Source organism: Cololabis saira, chromosome 9 (assembly GCF_033807715.1).
Source record: "Cololabis saira isolate AMF1-May2022 chromosome 9, fColSai1.1, whole genome shotgun sequence".
Classification (NCBI taxonomy): Eukaryota; Metazoa; Chordata; class Actinopteri; order Beloniformes; family Belonidae; genus Cololabis; species Cololabis saira.
In genome coordinates this window covers 32,350,393-32,362,859 of record NC_084595.1, presented here as the reverse complement: position 1 = coordinate 32,362,859, position 12,467 = coordinate 32,350,393, and the positions used below count along the sequence as shown (strand labels likewise).

At 42.2% G+C, this 12,467-nt stretch overlaps 1 protein-coding gene across 3 annotated transcripts in view; it reads right to left on the bottom strand.

Annotated features, from left to right (window-relative positions):
- frmd3 (FERM domain containing 3) overlaps window positions 1–12,467 on the bottom strand; it is a 120,321-nt gene that overhangs the window by 16,609 nt on the left and 91,245 nt on the right. For all 3 annotated transcript variants that reach the window (XM_061729283.1, XM_061729284.1, XM_061729285.1), the window contains 3 exons: window positions 11,773–11,847; window positions 10,497–10,565; window positions 10,221–10,345 (listed from right to left, as the gene is read on the bottom strand). In XM_061729283.1, the coding sequence (XP_061585267.1) occupies window positions 10,221–10,345; window positions 10,497–10,565; window positions 11,773–11,847 (269 nt within the window). The remainder of the gene's footprint in view (window positions 1–10,220; window positions 10,346–10,496; window positions 10,566–11,772; window positions 11,848–12,467) is intronic.

The window sequence follows — 12,467 nt, the reverse complement described above, 5'->3', positions numbered from 1 at the left end:
GTGTTATAAGTTACCGTTGTCACCACAGAATTCCTGCTGGATTTGATTTATCTTTAGTTTTATGGTATATTGCAGCCTTAGCAGAGGGGCATTTCTGTTTTTACACGCTCAAGAGATTTTCTCACATCAGGGGGTAGATCTCAGTTTTGCCCTTGGTGTAGCCAACACTTTAATGGTAAGGCAGCTACCTCAGTCTTATAGTTTTAATTATGGCTATTGTGTTGTATCTCATGCATCATAAATAGGTCGGTACATTTTTACACGCAGCTCCTTGTGCACGGTTCATGCATGTAGTTCTAAGTATTGAAGGGATGACTTCTTTGACATGTTTTTCGTTATTGATACAGTCTGGGAGGGGAGGGGCTGGCTGCTGCTGCCCTACTGCTGCCCTATTTCCGACTATGGTCACGGAATCAAGTATTAGGGAAGGTTTGTTAGTTAGGGCATATTTCTGGCCCTTTCGGGGGGTGGGTTGGGTGGGGGGTGGGTTTAAACGTTTATTTTATTTTTTCACTATTTGTTTTGATGTGGAGCGGCTCACATCGTGGATTTTGTGTTCACATTCTGTTTGTGTGGTGGGAGAGAGGCTTGACTGTTTTAAGTTATACTCACATCTGCTTGGGTTCATCATTTCAGAGGGTCGCAGGGGCTGTTTTCATGTCTCTGTCCGCATCCGCTATAGAGGCTTCATTCTAAATTATGCCTGAACTTAATATTTTGAGCTGGAACGCGGGCGGCCTGAATAGCCCTCACAAGAGGATTAGCACCTTGAGTTTATTTCGCAGAAGGAGAATAGATGTTGCATTGGTACAGGAGACGCATCTCTTGGCTGCTGATGTCAGACGCCTGGCAGATAAACATTATCATGTGATAGCTTCCTCCTCGTCTGGTACGAAGACCAAGGGTGTGTCGGTTGTTGCCAGACGTAACTTTAAAGTTAAAATCCATGACACATGCTCTGACAAGGAGGGCAGGCTGGCAATTGTGAAGACAGAAATTAGCAGCAGGAAAGTTGCCTTCATATCGGTGTATGCACCAAACTGTTTTGATAGGGTCTTTTACGAAAACTTGACAAATAGTATGCTGGAACTGAATGATTATTCGTTAGTGGTGGGGGGAGACTTTAACGCTGTTTGGAGTGCAGCCAATGACAGGTCAAGTAAATCCGAGACAAGGGATCAGAAACTAGCGTCCACAGCTTTACAGACGTGGGCTAGCAGCTTGGGGCTCACAGATCTGTGGCGTTCGACTAATCCATCAATCAAAGACTACTCCTTTTTCTCTGCTCGACACAAATCTTGCTCAAGAATTGACTACATATTTGCGTCCCCTAAACTCTTCTCTAATATTCACAGTGTTTCTCTGCTTCCCATGGCCCTCTCCGATCATAAAGGTGTGCTTTGTTCATCGGTGCTCATTAACGCTTCCCCTCGTGCACCAAAATGGCGCCTTAACACGACCCTGTTAAGACAAGAAGAGTTTGGGGCACAATTTACAGAAAAACTTAAGGAATTCTTGGAGTTCAATGTTGGTTCAGTCGACGATCCTAGAATACTTTGGGACTCAATTAAAGGTTTTATCAGGGGTAATGCCACATGGGTTTCCTCCAACCAGCGCAAGATGCAAATTTCTAAATTACATGAATTGGAAAACAAACTTGCAAAACTAGAATCCGCGTTGTCTGCTAATTACTCAGAACAGATAGTCTTGCAGCGTGAGGTGATCAAAAAAGAAATCAATGCCATCCTCAGACGCCGATCAGAATTCTTAATCCACAGGACTAGGCAGCGTTATTATTTTCATGGGTCAAGGCCCAGCCATCTTTTGGCGATGAAGATTAGGTCAAATGAGCAGTTTTCAGATATCTCCTCTATCAAATTACAGTCAGGAGCTATTACCACCGACCCAATGCAGATTAATGACTCTTTTCGCAGTTTTTACTCTGACCTGTATGAATCAGACATACTTTTCGACAAAGATAAATGTGACGATTATTTGGCCCAATTAAAGTTACCTCGTCTTGCGGTGGAGGCGGCAAATGAGTTGGCAAAACCATTTTCTCTTGAAGAACTTAAGAGGGCTGTGCTCAGTATGCAAAGGGGCAAATCACCGGGTCTCGATGGCATTCCGCCAGAATTTTACGCGGCCTTCTGGGACCTTCTTGGCCCGCTGCTTCTCAGTATGATCCATTTTTCGATGGAGAAGGGCTCTTTTTCTAGGGATGTGAATACAGCTGTAATCAACTTACTACTGAAAAAGGATAAAAACCCGACGGAATGTGGTAATTACAGGCCCCTTAGTCTGTTGAACGCCGACGTAAAAATTTATGCCAAGGCTCTCTCTCGACGTCTGCAACCGCATATCTCGTCACTGGTTCACTGTGACCAGACAGGCTTTATGAAATCGCGTCTAGCCTCTGACAATGTCCGCCGACTGTTGCACGTAATCGACGCCGCAACAGACATCAAACATCCGGCAGCTGTTTTATCCCTTGACGCGATGAAGGCGTTCGATCGCCTTGAGTGGTCCTTTTTGTGGTCGGTGTTGGGGGCGATGGGTTTTGGAGACGATTTTGTGAAAATGGTACAGCTATTATACTCAAACCCCTCTGCAATGGTTCTTACAGGTAACATTTGCTCCACTCTGTTCCCAGTAACTAGATCATCTCGTCAGGGCTGTCCTTTGAGCCCGACGCTGTTTGCTCTGTCTCTTGAACCCCTAGCGCAGATGATCCGATTATCACCGGTTATTAAGCCCATAACTGTTCATAACACACTCCACCACCTGGCGCTTTACGCTGACGATATTTTAATCTTTCTTGGCGACCCGTTACAGTCTGCCCCCCACCTCTTATCAATGTTGGATGAATTTGGCTCGCTATCAGGGTTCAAAATTAATTGGTCGAAGTCGGCTCTGCTGCCATTGAACAAAGTGACTAGGGACTCTGTTTTACCTCCTAATATTCCCTCGGTTCCACATTTCAAATATTTGGGCATTGAGATATTTCCCTCTTTACACCTTATTGTGAAGCACAATTATACTGAGGTACTGAATAAGGTCTTGAGTGATTTGGAGAGATGGTCCAGCCTGCCCAACTCACTTCAGGCTCGCATTTCTATTGTCAAAATGAATGTATTGCCCAGAATAAACTTTGTTAGCTCTATGGTCCCCCTCCCTCCCCCTACTGGATACTGGGGTAAACTGCAGGCGGCTGTTTCAAGATTTATCTGGAATGGCAAGAGACCCCGCCTCAGATCTGCCACTGTCCAGCGCAAGAGATTAGATGGAGGTTTAGCAGTTCCCAACTTCAAATTTTATCATTGGTCTTTCTCTCTCAGACCCCTGGTCACATGGTTTGACTCTCAGACGTCGGTTTCCTGGCACACGATGGAAGAAAGAATGGTGCACCCTTGGTCTTTGGCAGATGTTTTATTTGCGAATATCTCTGTGAGGCAGTGTCAGCTGCGCTGCGGCCCCATTGTGTCCCATCTGATTCGGGTTTGGCGCTCTGTAGAAAGGATTTGTAATATATCTTGTAGATGGCACCTACAATCACCAATTTTCAATAATAAGGACTTGCTGATCGGGGGGAGACCTATCACCTATTCTCAGTGGGAAAGGGGAGGTGTACAGTTTTTGGGTGATATATTCAGCTTAGATGGTTTACGCTCTTTTCAGGACATTAAGAATAACTTCAATTTACCAGGCACTTCCTTTTTTTTTTATTTGCAGCTGAGAGCTTCTCTTAAAGCACACGGTGTACCTTGGCAGCACCCGCTACCTACACATCCACTTCATGAGTTGATCATTACTAATAGACCCTCGAGGGGAATGGTATCCACTTTGTATTTGTACATGCTTGAGGCCTCCTACAAAACGCTTCCAGTAGACAGGTTGTGGAGGGGTGATGTCCCCGGACTGGTTCAGGATTTTGACTGGGACGAGGTGTGGGCCAATATCAAACTTGCCTCTCGAAATCCTGACCATCAACAGATCCATCATAATTTTGTGCATAGGACCTACCTGACCCCTCGTAGGCTACATTTTATGAAAGTTATCAGTGATCCCTCATGCACCCTGTGTACATTAAAAACTCCTGGCACTTTTCTCCACATGGTGTGGGAGTGCCCCCCCGTCGCTCGTTTTTGGCAGGGCGTGGCCGCTGAGCTGACGACACTCATATCGGAGACATTACCTGTGACCATACCAGTGTTATTACTGAATGATCTTTACGCACTTCCAGTCCCTGAACGTCAGAAACGGGTCATATTAGCAGGTCTAACAGCTGCTAAGAAAATGATAGCAGTACGTTGGAAGCCCCCTCATACTTTGTCCATCAAACAATGGATCTTGACTTTTCTTGATGTTACTTACATGGAGTTATCGACAGCCCGTATAAATGGGGCCAAAGAGGCGAATGTGAATATGTGGCTCACCACAGCTGAAGCACTGAAGCGCTTGCTTTGATCCTCGTGTCTTTTTTTTTTTGTTGTGTATTTGACTTAACTTGCTTAGCACCGTGAGGTTCTATGTTCACTGTTTCACAAATCCGCGACTCTCTCTCTCTTTTTTTTTTTTTTTTTTTTTTTTTTTTGTTGCTTGCTTTAGCCGCCCTGTCTCGATTTTATTTTGATTTCATATACAGACGTCAGATAATTGTCCTGGTCTGTAATAGTTTATTTCATTTTATGTGTGTCCGGGTGGGTAGGGTGGGGGTGGGGGGATTGATGTAACATATTCAGTGCCTGTACATCATTGATTGTTGGTTTTCTGTTTGAGTGAAAATAAAATAAAAATTTGATCAAAAAAAAAAAGAACTGCCTTAATCCTTCGTGGCATAGATTCAACAAGGTACGGGAAACATTCCTCAGAGAGTTTGGTCCATATTGACATGATAGCATCACGTAGTTGCTGCAAATTTGTCGGCTGAACATCCATGATCCGAATCTCCCGTTCCAAGACATCCCAAAGGTTCTCTATTGGATTGAGATCTGGTGACTGTGGAGGCAATTCCAATCTTCTGTTGTCAATTTTGGTGAGCCTGTTCAAATTGTAGCCTCAGTTTCCTGTTCTTAGCTGACAGGAGTGGCACCTGGTGGGGTCTTTTGCTGCTGTAGCCCATCCGCTCAAGGTTCGATATGTTGTGTGTTCAGAGATGCTCTTCTGCATACCTTTGTTGTAACGAGTGGTTATTTGAGTTACTGTGACCTTTCTATCAGTTTGAACCAGTCTGGCCGTTCTCCTCTGACCTTTGGCATCAACAAGGCATTTGCCCCCACAGAACTGCCGCTCACTGGATATTTTTTCTTTTTCGGACCATTCTCTGTAAACCCTAGAGATGGTTGTGTGTGAAAATCCCAGTAGATCAGCAGTTTCTGAAATACTCAGACCAGCCCGTCTGGCCCCAACAACCATGACACGTTCAACGTCACTTAAACCACCTTTCTTCCCCATTCTGATGCTGGTTTGAACTGCAGCAGATCGTCTTGACCATGTCTACATGCCTTAATTCATTGAGCTGCTGCCATGTTATTGGCTGATTAGAAATGTGCGTTAACGAGCAGTTGGACAAGTATACCTTATTAAGCGGCTGCTGAGTGTACACTTATATTGTACAGATGAGCCTTATTTCTCCGAACCTGGAGAGGGCATTCCACCCTTTTCCCACAGATAACCATGAACTCAGACTTGGAAGTGCTTCACACTCGGCAAGAGCACATCATCTTCCAAAAACAGAGATGAAATTCTGATACCAACAGAAATGAACCCCTCGGCCCAAGAGTGACATGTCTCCCAGACAGTATATTCGACAACTCAATATGGAACGGTTGGAGTGGTCATGTAACTGATAGAAGATGACATACTAATATAATTGCTGGACCAGTCACACCAGTACAGACTGTATACTACACTCTAAGTGTAAAAAAATGGCCAGAGTCCATGACCTATGTCCCCTTTTATTTTTTGTTTTTATTATGTTTTACTTTTTGGACTTGGATGTTGTTTGTTGATTCTTTTATTTTTGCATTCTTGCATTCATGTTTTTCTGCCTGTAGTCTTTGGTTCTTAAGTCAATTTTATTTAAGAATACTTTATTTCAACAATTGCCTGCTTACACTTAGATTTTCCTTCTGGTTGGTCTAATTATGGCTGAAGGCAGAGCAGAGGCAGGCCCCTTTCATAATCATAATGTCTCACTATAATTTGAATGTTTGTTTTTTTAAACTTAACATTTTTTTGCATTTCACAGAGTGGCAGGGCCTAAAGAGGAGAATAACTCACCCTGAACAATATCAGTGATACATGTGGGTATTGATTTGATGACCGCCTCTTTTCCTCCCAAATTAACTGAGAAAACCAAGAAAGAATTGATTTACCTCAAAATGGGATGAAGGGAGATGAGAGAAAAACAGAGAGAGCAAAAGAATGAATGAGAAGCAGATAAAGGGAAGGGATGGCTAAATTCTGTAACTGAAGACAGAGTAGTGAGGAAATTAGTCTGTCACCACTGACTAATATTGGAGGGAACGTACAATGAAGGTGTAAAGAGCAGGATTATGGTAGCATGGCCACCAATCCCAGTACTTCTCTGGATTCTCTGGATATGATTTGATGCCCCTGGACATTAAAACAAAACCTGTAACAAAGGCAGACTGACCACAAGACTGGTATGAAAAAAATACAGTATATCCAGAGTGGCGTGCAGAGAAGTAGGAGTTGACTGACTGTTATTACTCAAAACTATCAAAACTAATCAAAACTATTTTAGCAAGTCGCTGAAAAAGGAAATGCTCTAAAATATGGACAAAAGGTGCTGGAAAACAGGCCAGTTATAGGAGAGGAAGTGTGTCATGTCAGTGAAAAAGAGAGGGTCATGTCACGTGGTGACAGAGAAAGACTGGATATAGTATGCCCATGTCGATTTTCTCTTTTCTGTTTTCCTCTATTTTATATCTTTTTTTCCCTGAATTTTTAAGTACAATTAGGCTGCAGCAGTCTTATAAATTGTGTCAGGTTCATTCCATTTAAGTTATACTGTTAAGTCATGGCTTAAGATGCTCCCTGGATGCCCCCCTGGGAAGGTGTTGGACATGTCCAGCTGGGAGGAGGAGGAGGAGGAGGAGGAGGAGGAGGAGGAGGAGGAGGAGGAGGAGGAGGAGGAGGAGGAGGAGGAGGAGGAGGAGGAAGAGGAGGAGGAGGAGGAGGGATCTAAGACGTGCTGGAGCGCTTATATGTAGCAACTGGCCTGGGAAGTTCTTATTATTCACCCAGAAGGGCTTGAAGAGGTGACCAAGAAGAGGGATGTCTGGGTTTATCAGCTTAGACTGCCGTCCCCTTAACCCAAACAGGGATATGGATGGATGGATGGATGGATGGATGGATGGATGGATGGATGGATGGATGGATGGATGGATGGATGGATGGAGCGATGGATGGATGGATGGATGGATGGATGGATGGATGGATGGATGGATGGATGGATGGATGGATGGATGGATGGATGGATGGATGGAGCGATGGATGGATGGATGGATGGATGGATGGATGGATGGATGGATGGATGGATGGATGGATGGATGGATGGATGGATGGATAAAACATCAGAGCATTGATAACTTCATGGAATAAATTGGATATCTACAAAGATGTTTGCTTCCCCTGAAAAGTCAGTTTTCTTTTCTTTTCTTTTTATCCCCCCTTGAATGTTTTTTCTAAGGTTTCAAGCAGCTCTAATCCTGTAATTGTGATGGGCTTAGATTGAGCTGAGAATCTTAAGCCAGAATTCAATGCTCATGAACATTTTACACTCTCCTGCGTGTCGAGTGACTACATTGTGCTATAAGAATAAAGGAACATCAAAGAGGTAGAGATCTGTCATTACCCTCATTCCCTGCCTGCCTGTTTGTGCGGCTGCCTTGCTCATGAGTCAATGCATAGACACATTTTTGAAGCTGCATTTGAAAATGGTTTTCATTTCCATATTTGGAGGTCACATCAATTTTATGTTCAATAGCCCCCCTCCCGTTCCCAGTTAAGAAGCTGGCATTTTGAATACGTACCATTATTTTACTTACTTTTTATTCTAAATCTCTATGCAGTTTCTGATTATGACCTTCTACTTGGCCTTCATTTACTGCTTCTTATCTCCATTTTTACCCAGTCCCTTTCATTTTCTCTCTTCTCCTCTTTCATACCTTTTCCTTTGTCTTTTACCTTCTTCATCCCTTCTTTCACGTAACCTTTACATGAAAGAACTAATAGGGTACGTGAGCTGGGTTTAGACCATGGTGAGAGAGGTTAGTTTTACACTACTTATGATGTGTTCTTGCAATAGTAATTGCAGTTCCCCACCTGCTTTTTATTTTTCCTGTCCTTATCAGCAAGATTTATTCATCATCCAGATAATCGCTCACTATTACAGTGTAAGGAATAATAACAGGGAGAAAAAGAGATAGAGAGCAATGACAACTTGTAAAAAATGTCATGCAGATACAGTAAGACTCTACTGTGTTGTGAGCACCTCTTATGGACTACACACATTTGAAAAGATGGTGTTCTGGGGAGGAAAGCCTGATTCATAGATTCTCCTCGGTTTAGCCACATAAACTCAGAAAACATGGAAAACATATCGTCCTCTTTCATCCTGCTGTGGCTAGAAAAATCATCTAATTATTTCAACAACAAATTCTTCTCCCAGAAACCTCTTTTCTAGAATAAACATTTATTAACTACTCATTAAAAAAATGTTTCCTTGGAACATAATACTAAAATAATAATATGGTAAAAATTGTGTCTAATCAAAGACTTTTGTGCAGCAGGTCATCTGAACATACGTAAATCTGTCATTTGTCCTCAGTGAAAGTATGCTGATGAAAATAGTAGCATCTAAATTCAATATAAAATGTGTATTTGTCACGGTGCTTGCACTCCTGCTTTTAGTTAGGTTTGTTTTGGGTTTCCTCTTTTCTCCATGAAGCCTCATAGCCACATGTTAATTATTTTCTTATTTTTTGCATCTGTTTTATTTATATATTTTTTCCTGTTCAGCGCCTCATCAGCCCACATGTGTGTTTATATATATGTGTGTGTGTGTGGTTGTGTGTGTGTGTGTTTTACTTGTCTGTTCCCTGCGTTTTTCCTTGCTTGTCCAGTTTTTGTGTAGAGACTTCTCTATTAGATTTTTTTGTATATGCAGAACTTTAATTTGGATTTTGTTGCTTGAAATAAAAATTCTCTGTAAAAGTTGTTGAGCTGGGCCCTGGGTAGCTCAGTGGGTTGAGCGGGCCCATATACAGAGGCTGTAGACCTCGTGCAGGCAGCGCAGGTGGGGGCCCTGCCTGTCTTTCCCCCCTCTCTCTATACCCATTTCCTGTCTACCAACTTTAAATAAAGGCCACTAGTGCCAAAAGTTCTTTAAATAAAAAAGCAATTGAACTCCCTTCCAGCTCCTGCATCTGAGTCCTCCTCTTGCATTAGTTTATTACAGTTTCCCATTGCATACTCCATACATGGAGTCTATTAGGCATTTCTTGAAACAGTATAAACTAACATAGGCAATAAACCCATAAAAACAGTGTATGTAAGATTTTCTTGTATTAAATAGGACCAATATAACACCTTATTGTATTGCAGTCAGCTTACTGTTTAATTTACAAACACTCCCAATAATCTTGAAATTGTGTTTCATTCACTGCCACTGACTGTCAAAACCTGTAATTTTTCACAAACGCCCTTGTACAGGGAGATGGCCAAACCAAAGTGTGAGGGCACACAAATAGACTTAGAACAGAGCTGATGGAGCCTTCCTCAATGATAAAGTGACAAATGAGTCCCTTTGATGTCAGAGACTATGAGTCTAACTCTGGAAAAGCACACGCAAAGTTACACACACACACACACACACACACACACACACACACACACACACACACACACACACACACACACACACACACAGACACTTGGAGTCATGGTGGGATCCTCAGGGAGGATTATGGGAGGGGTATTTTTAGTGTGTTGCAATTGGTGTCTCCAGGGAGACAGCAAAGCTGATGGAGGGATGGGAGTATCAGCTGCTCAATTAACTTCCTCTCTCTCTCTGAGTGTTGCACATGAGCTTCTTCCTACACAAATCAGTCCCCATGTGACTTTCCAGAGGCCTGTGGCAGGAGGATGCGAGCCTGCATCTGCTGTCTGCAGACTAAGCAGTATCTCCTTACCGTTTTCTGTCGCCGTCTCTTCGTATTCATTTGTAGAGGGCAGTGCAGGTACCAGGGGCTCCATGTTCATGATGAGATTCTTATGGCTCAGCGAGTTGAAACTTCGACTCTGACCAAACTGCGCTCTGCAAAAACACCAACAACCATCTGTAGAGCTTTTTATTATTTATTTCTTTACAGAATTGCATCATTAGATTTTGTTGTGTGTTTTCAGCTCAATAAGCACATCATATTCTGTAATATTTGTGCCCAGGTATCATTTTGTAGATATCTTACCTGCGCACTTCTGGGGGCTCTCTCTGAATTTTAGAGCTGGCTTCCATCACCTCCTTCGCGACTCTTCCACTAAAAGGAACAAACAGACATTTGGTGCATGTAAGATGAAGACAAATCACTGCTTTACATGTTTATCCTAGTGCATTATTCAAAATTCAATGGTAAAAAACAATTACCGGTACAAGATCAAAAATATTTTAGTGGATAAGATTAACGAATTACTTTATTACAAAAAAGAAAAACAAATGTGTATTTGAAGGTCCATCCAAGCTCCTTCTGTGATAAAGACTGATGTTACTTGTTAAGTCATACTTAGTTCAACCAGTTAAACAATGTCTTTAGTCATTCTTGCTGTTATAAGTTTGGGGTAAATTAGGAAAAACAAGACATTTGAAAAGCTACAGGAAGAACAAGATTTTTTAAATCCATTTAGCTGATGTTGTTCATAGTCAAAGCTATTTCTGTCAGGATTCTGCCATTCGTCAACACCTCCACTGGTCTAATTCCTAAGGCCACGACAGCTTCTGCGGTCTCACTGCTCTGTTTCAGGGCCAGGAGACGGCAACATCCTACTCATTAGTCTGTTTTGTTGTTGTTGTTGAGATTTACGGTTAGGTTGTAAATTAGAGGATGAAATAAAACATCTGGTGTGGCCCACCCACATGCACTTCAAAACAGTAGCGGCGGTCAAATCAATACTGTGGGCTGACAAATCCTGAAATCAGCGTGATCAGTGCAAGCTGTATACACAAATTGCCTTAATCTGTGACATATAAAGCACATTTTTGTATTAGCATTAATGACCAATTCCCATTTTCAGAGCAAACATTGCCATATGGTATTAGACTTTGCTGAGCCCTTAAGCAGGCCCCCTTTAGCTAGCTGATGAAATGGTGCAGAGAGGAGTGTAAGATAAAGAGCTTAGTCTGAAATGAGAATCAGGACTAACATGGCTGCAGAAACAAGCTTTCCTGGGACACTACATCAGTAAATCACTGCAGATGAAGAAGCAGCATTCACACCCAAAACATGTTCATGTGACCAGGTAAATATTGTTTAACTTTGCTTTTAAATTGTTTTTGTGCTTTTTAGAAACAACTGGTTTAGACTTCAGGGTAGTTTGTCGAGTTAAAAAGTTCCAGTGATAGTTATTTCCAAATAGTTACCCTTTTTTCTTTGTGTCTGTTTTCTGATTTTACTGTCAGTGATTATGACAAACTGTCATCGTTGTCTCCCTCACTACACCCACACATTTGAACACCAGCTTCCGCCTCACCTGTATCTGAACCTGCTGCCTTTGAAGAAGATGTTACTGCTGGAAACTGTCTTTATCTGACTCGATTTTGCACACCTGTCAGATGGAAGAAAGATGAAACAAAAGAAATATATGTAATCAACTGAGAGTTATCGTTTCACACACACAGTTTTAAGTGAGTGTGTGTGTGTGTGTGTGTTTCCTTCTCCAAACAGTCTATCATATTTTATTGGTCCTCAGAAAAAAAAGAAAGAAAAAGATATATTTTTTTAAATCTGCCAAAGATCAGCAGAGGTGGAACGTGAAAAACTAGGAAAGATTAGGAAATGAAAGAGTAGGGAAGAAAAGACAAGACAGTGACGGGTGCAGTTTGGCGACTGTGTAGTGTGTTGTAGTGTGTGTGAAAGAATCTATTACAAACTCAGGTGTTATTTGGTTCCATTCTTCCAGAAAATGCACCTTAAAGTGTACAACAGTACGGGGACACTGCTGCATGTTGAATTTCTCCACACGTACTTTATAAAGGGAAGGTCAGGACTGCAGGCACACCGGTTCATTCCCCATACACTGCTCTTCTGCAGCCACAGCCTTTGACATGTGGCTTTGCAGCATCTTGCAGTGATGGACAATTGTCTAGGCTGCATCATACTTTCTGCGATCTTAATTAAATACATAACTTTTTTTCCTCATTATTTTTCTCCACCACATTTCAACTT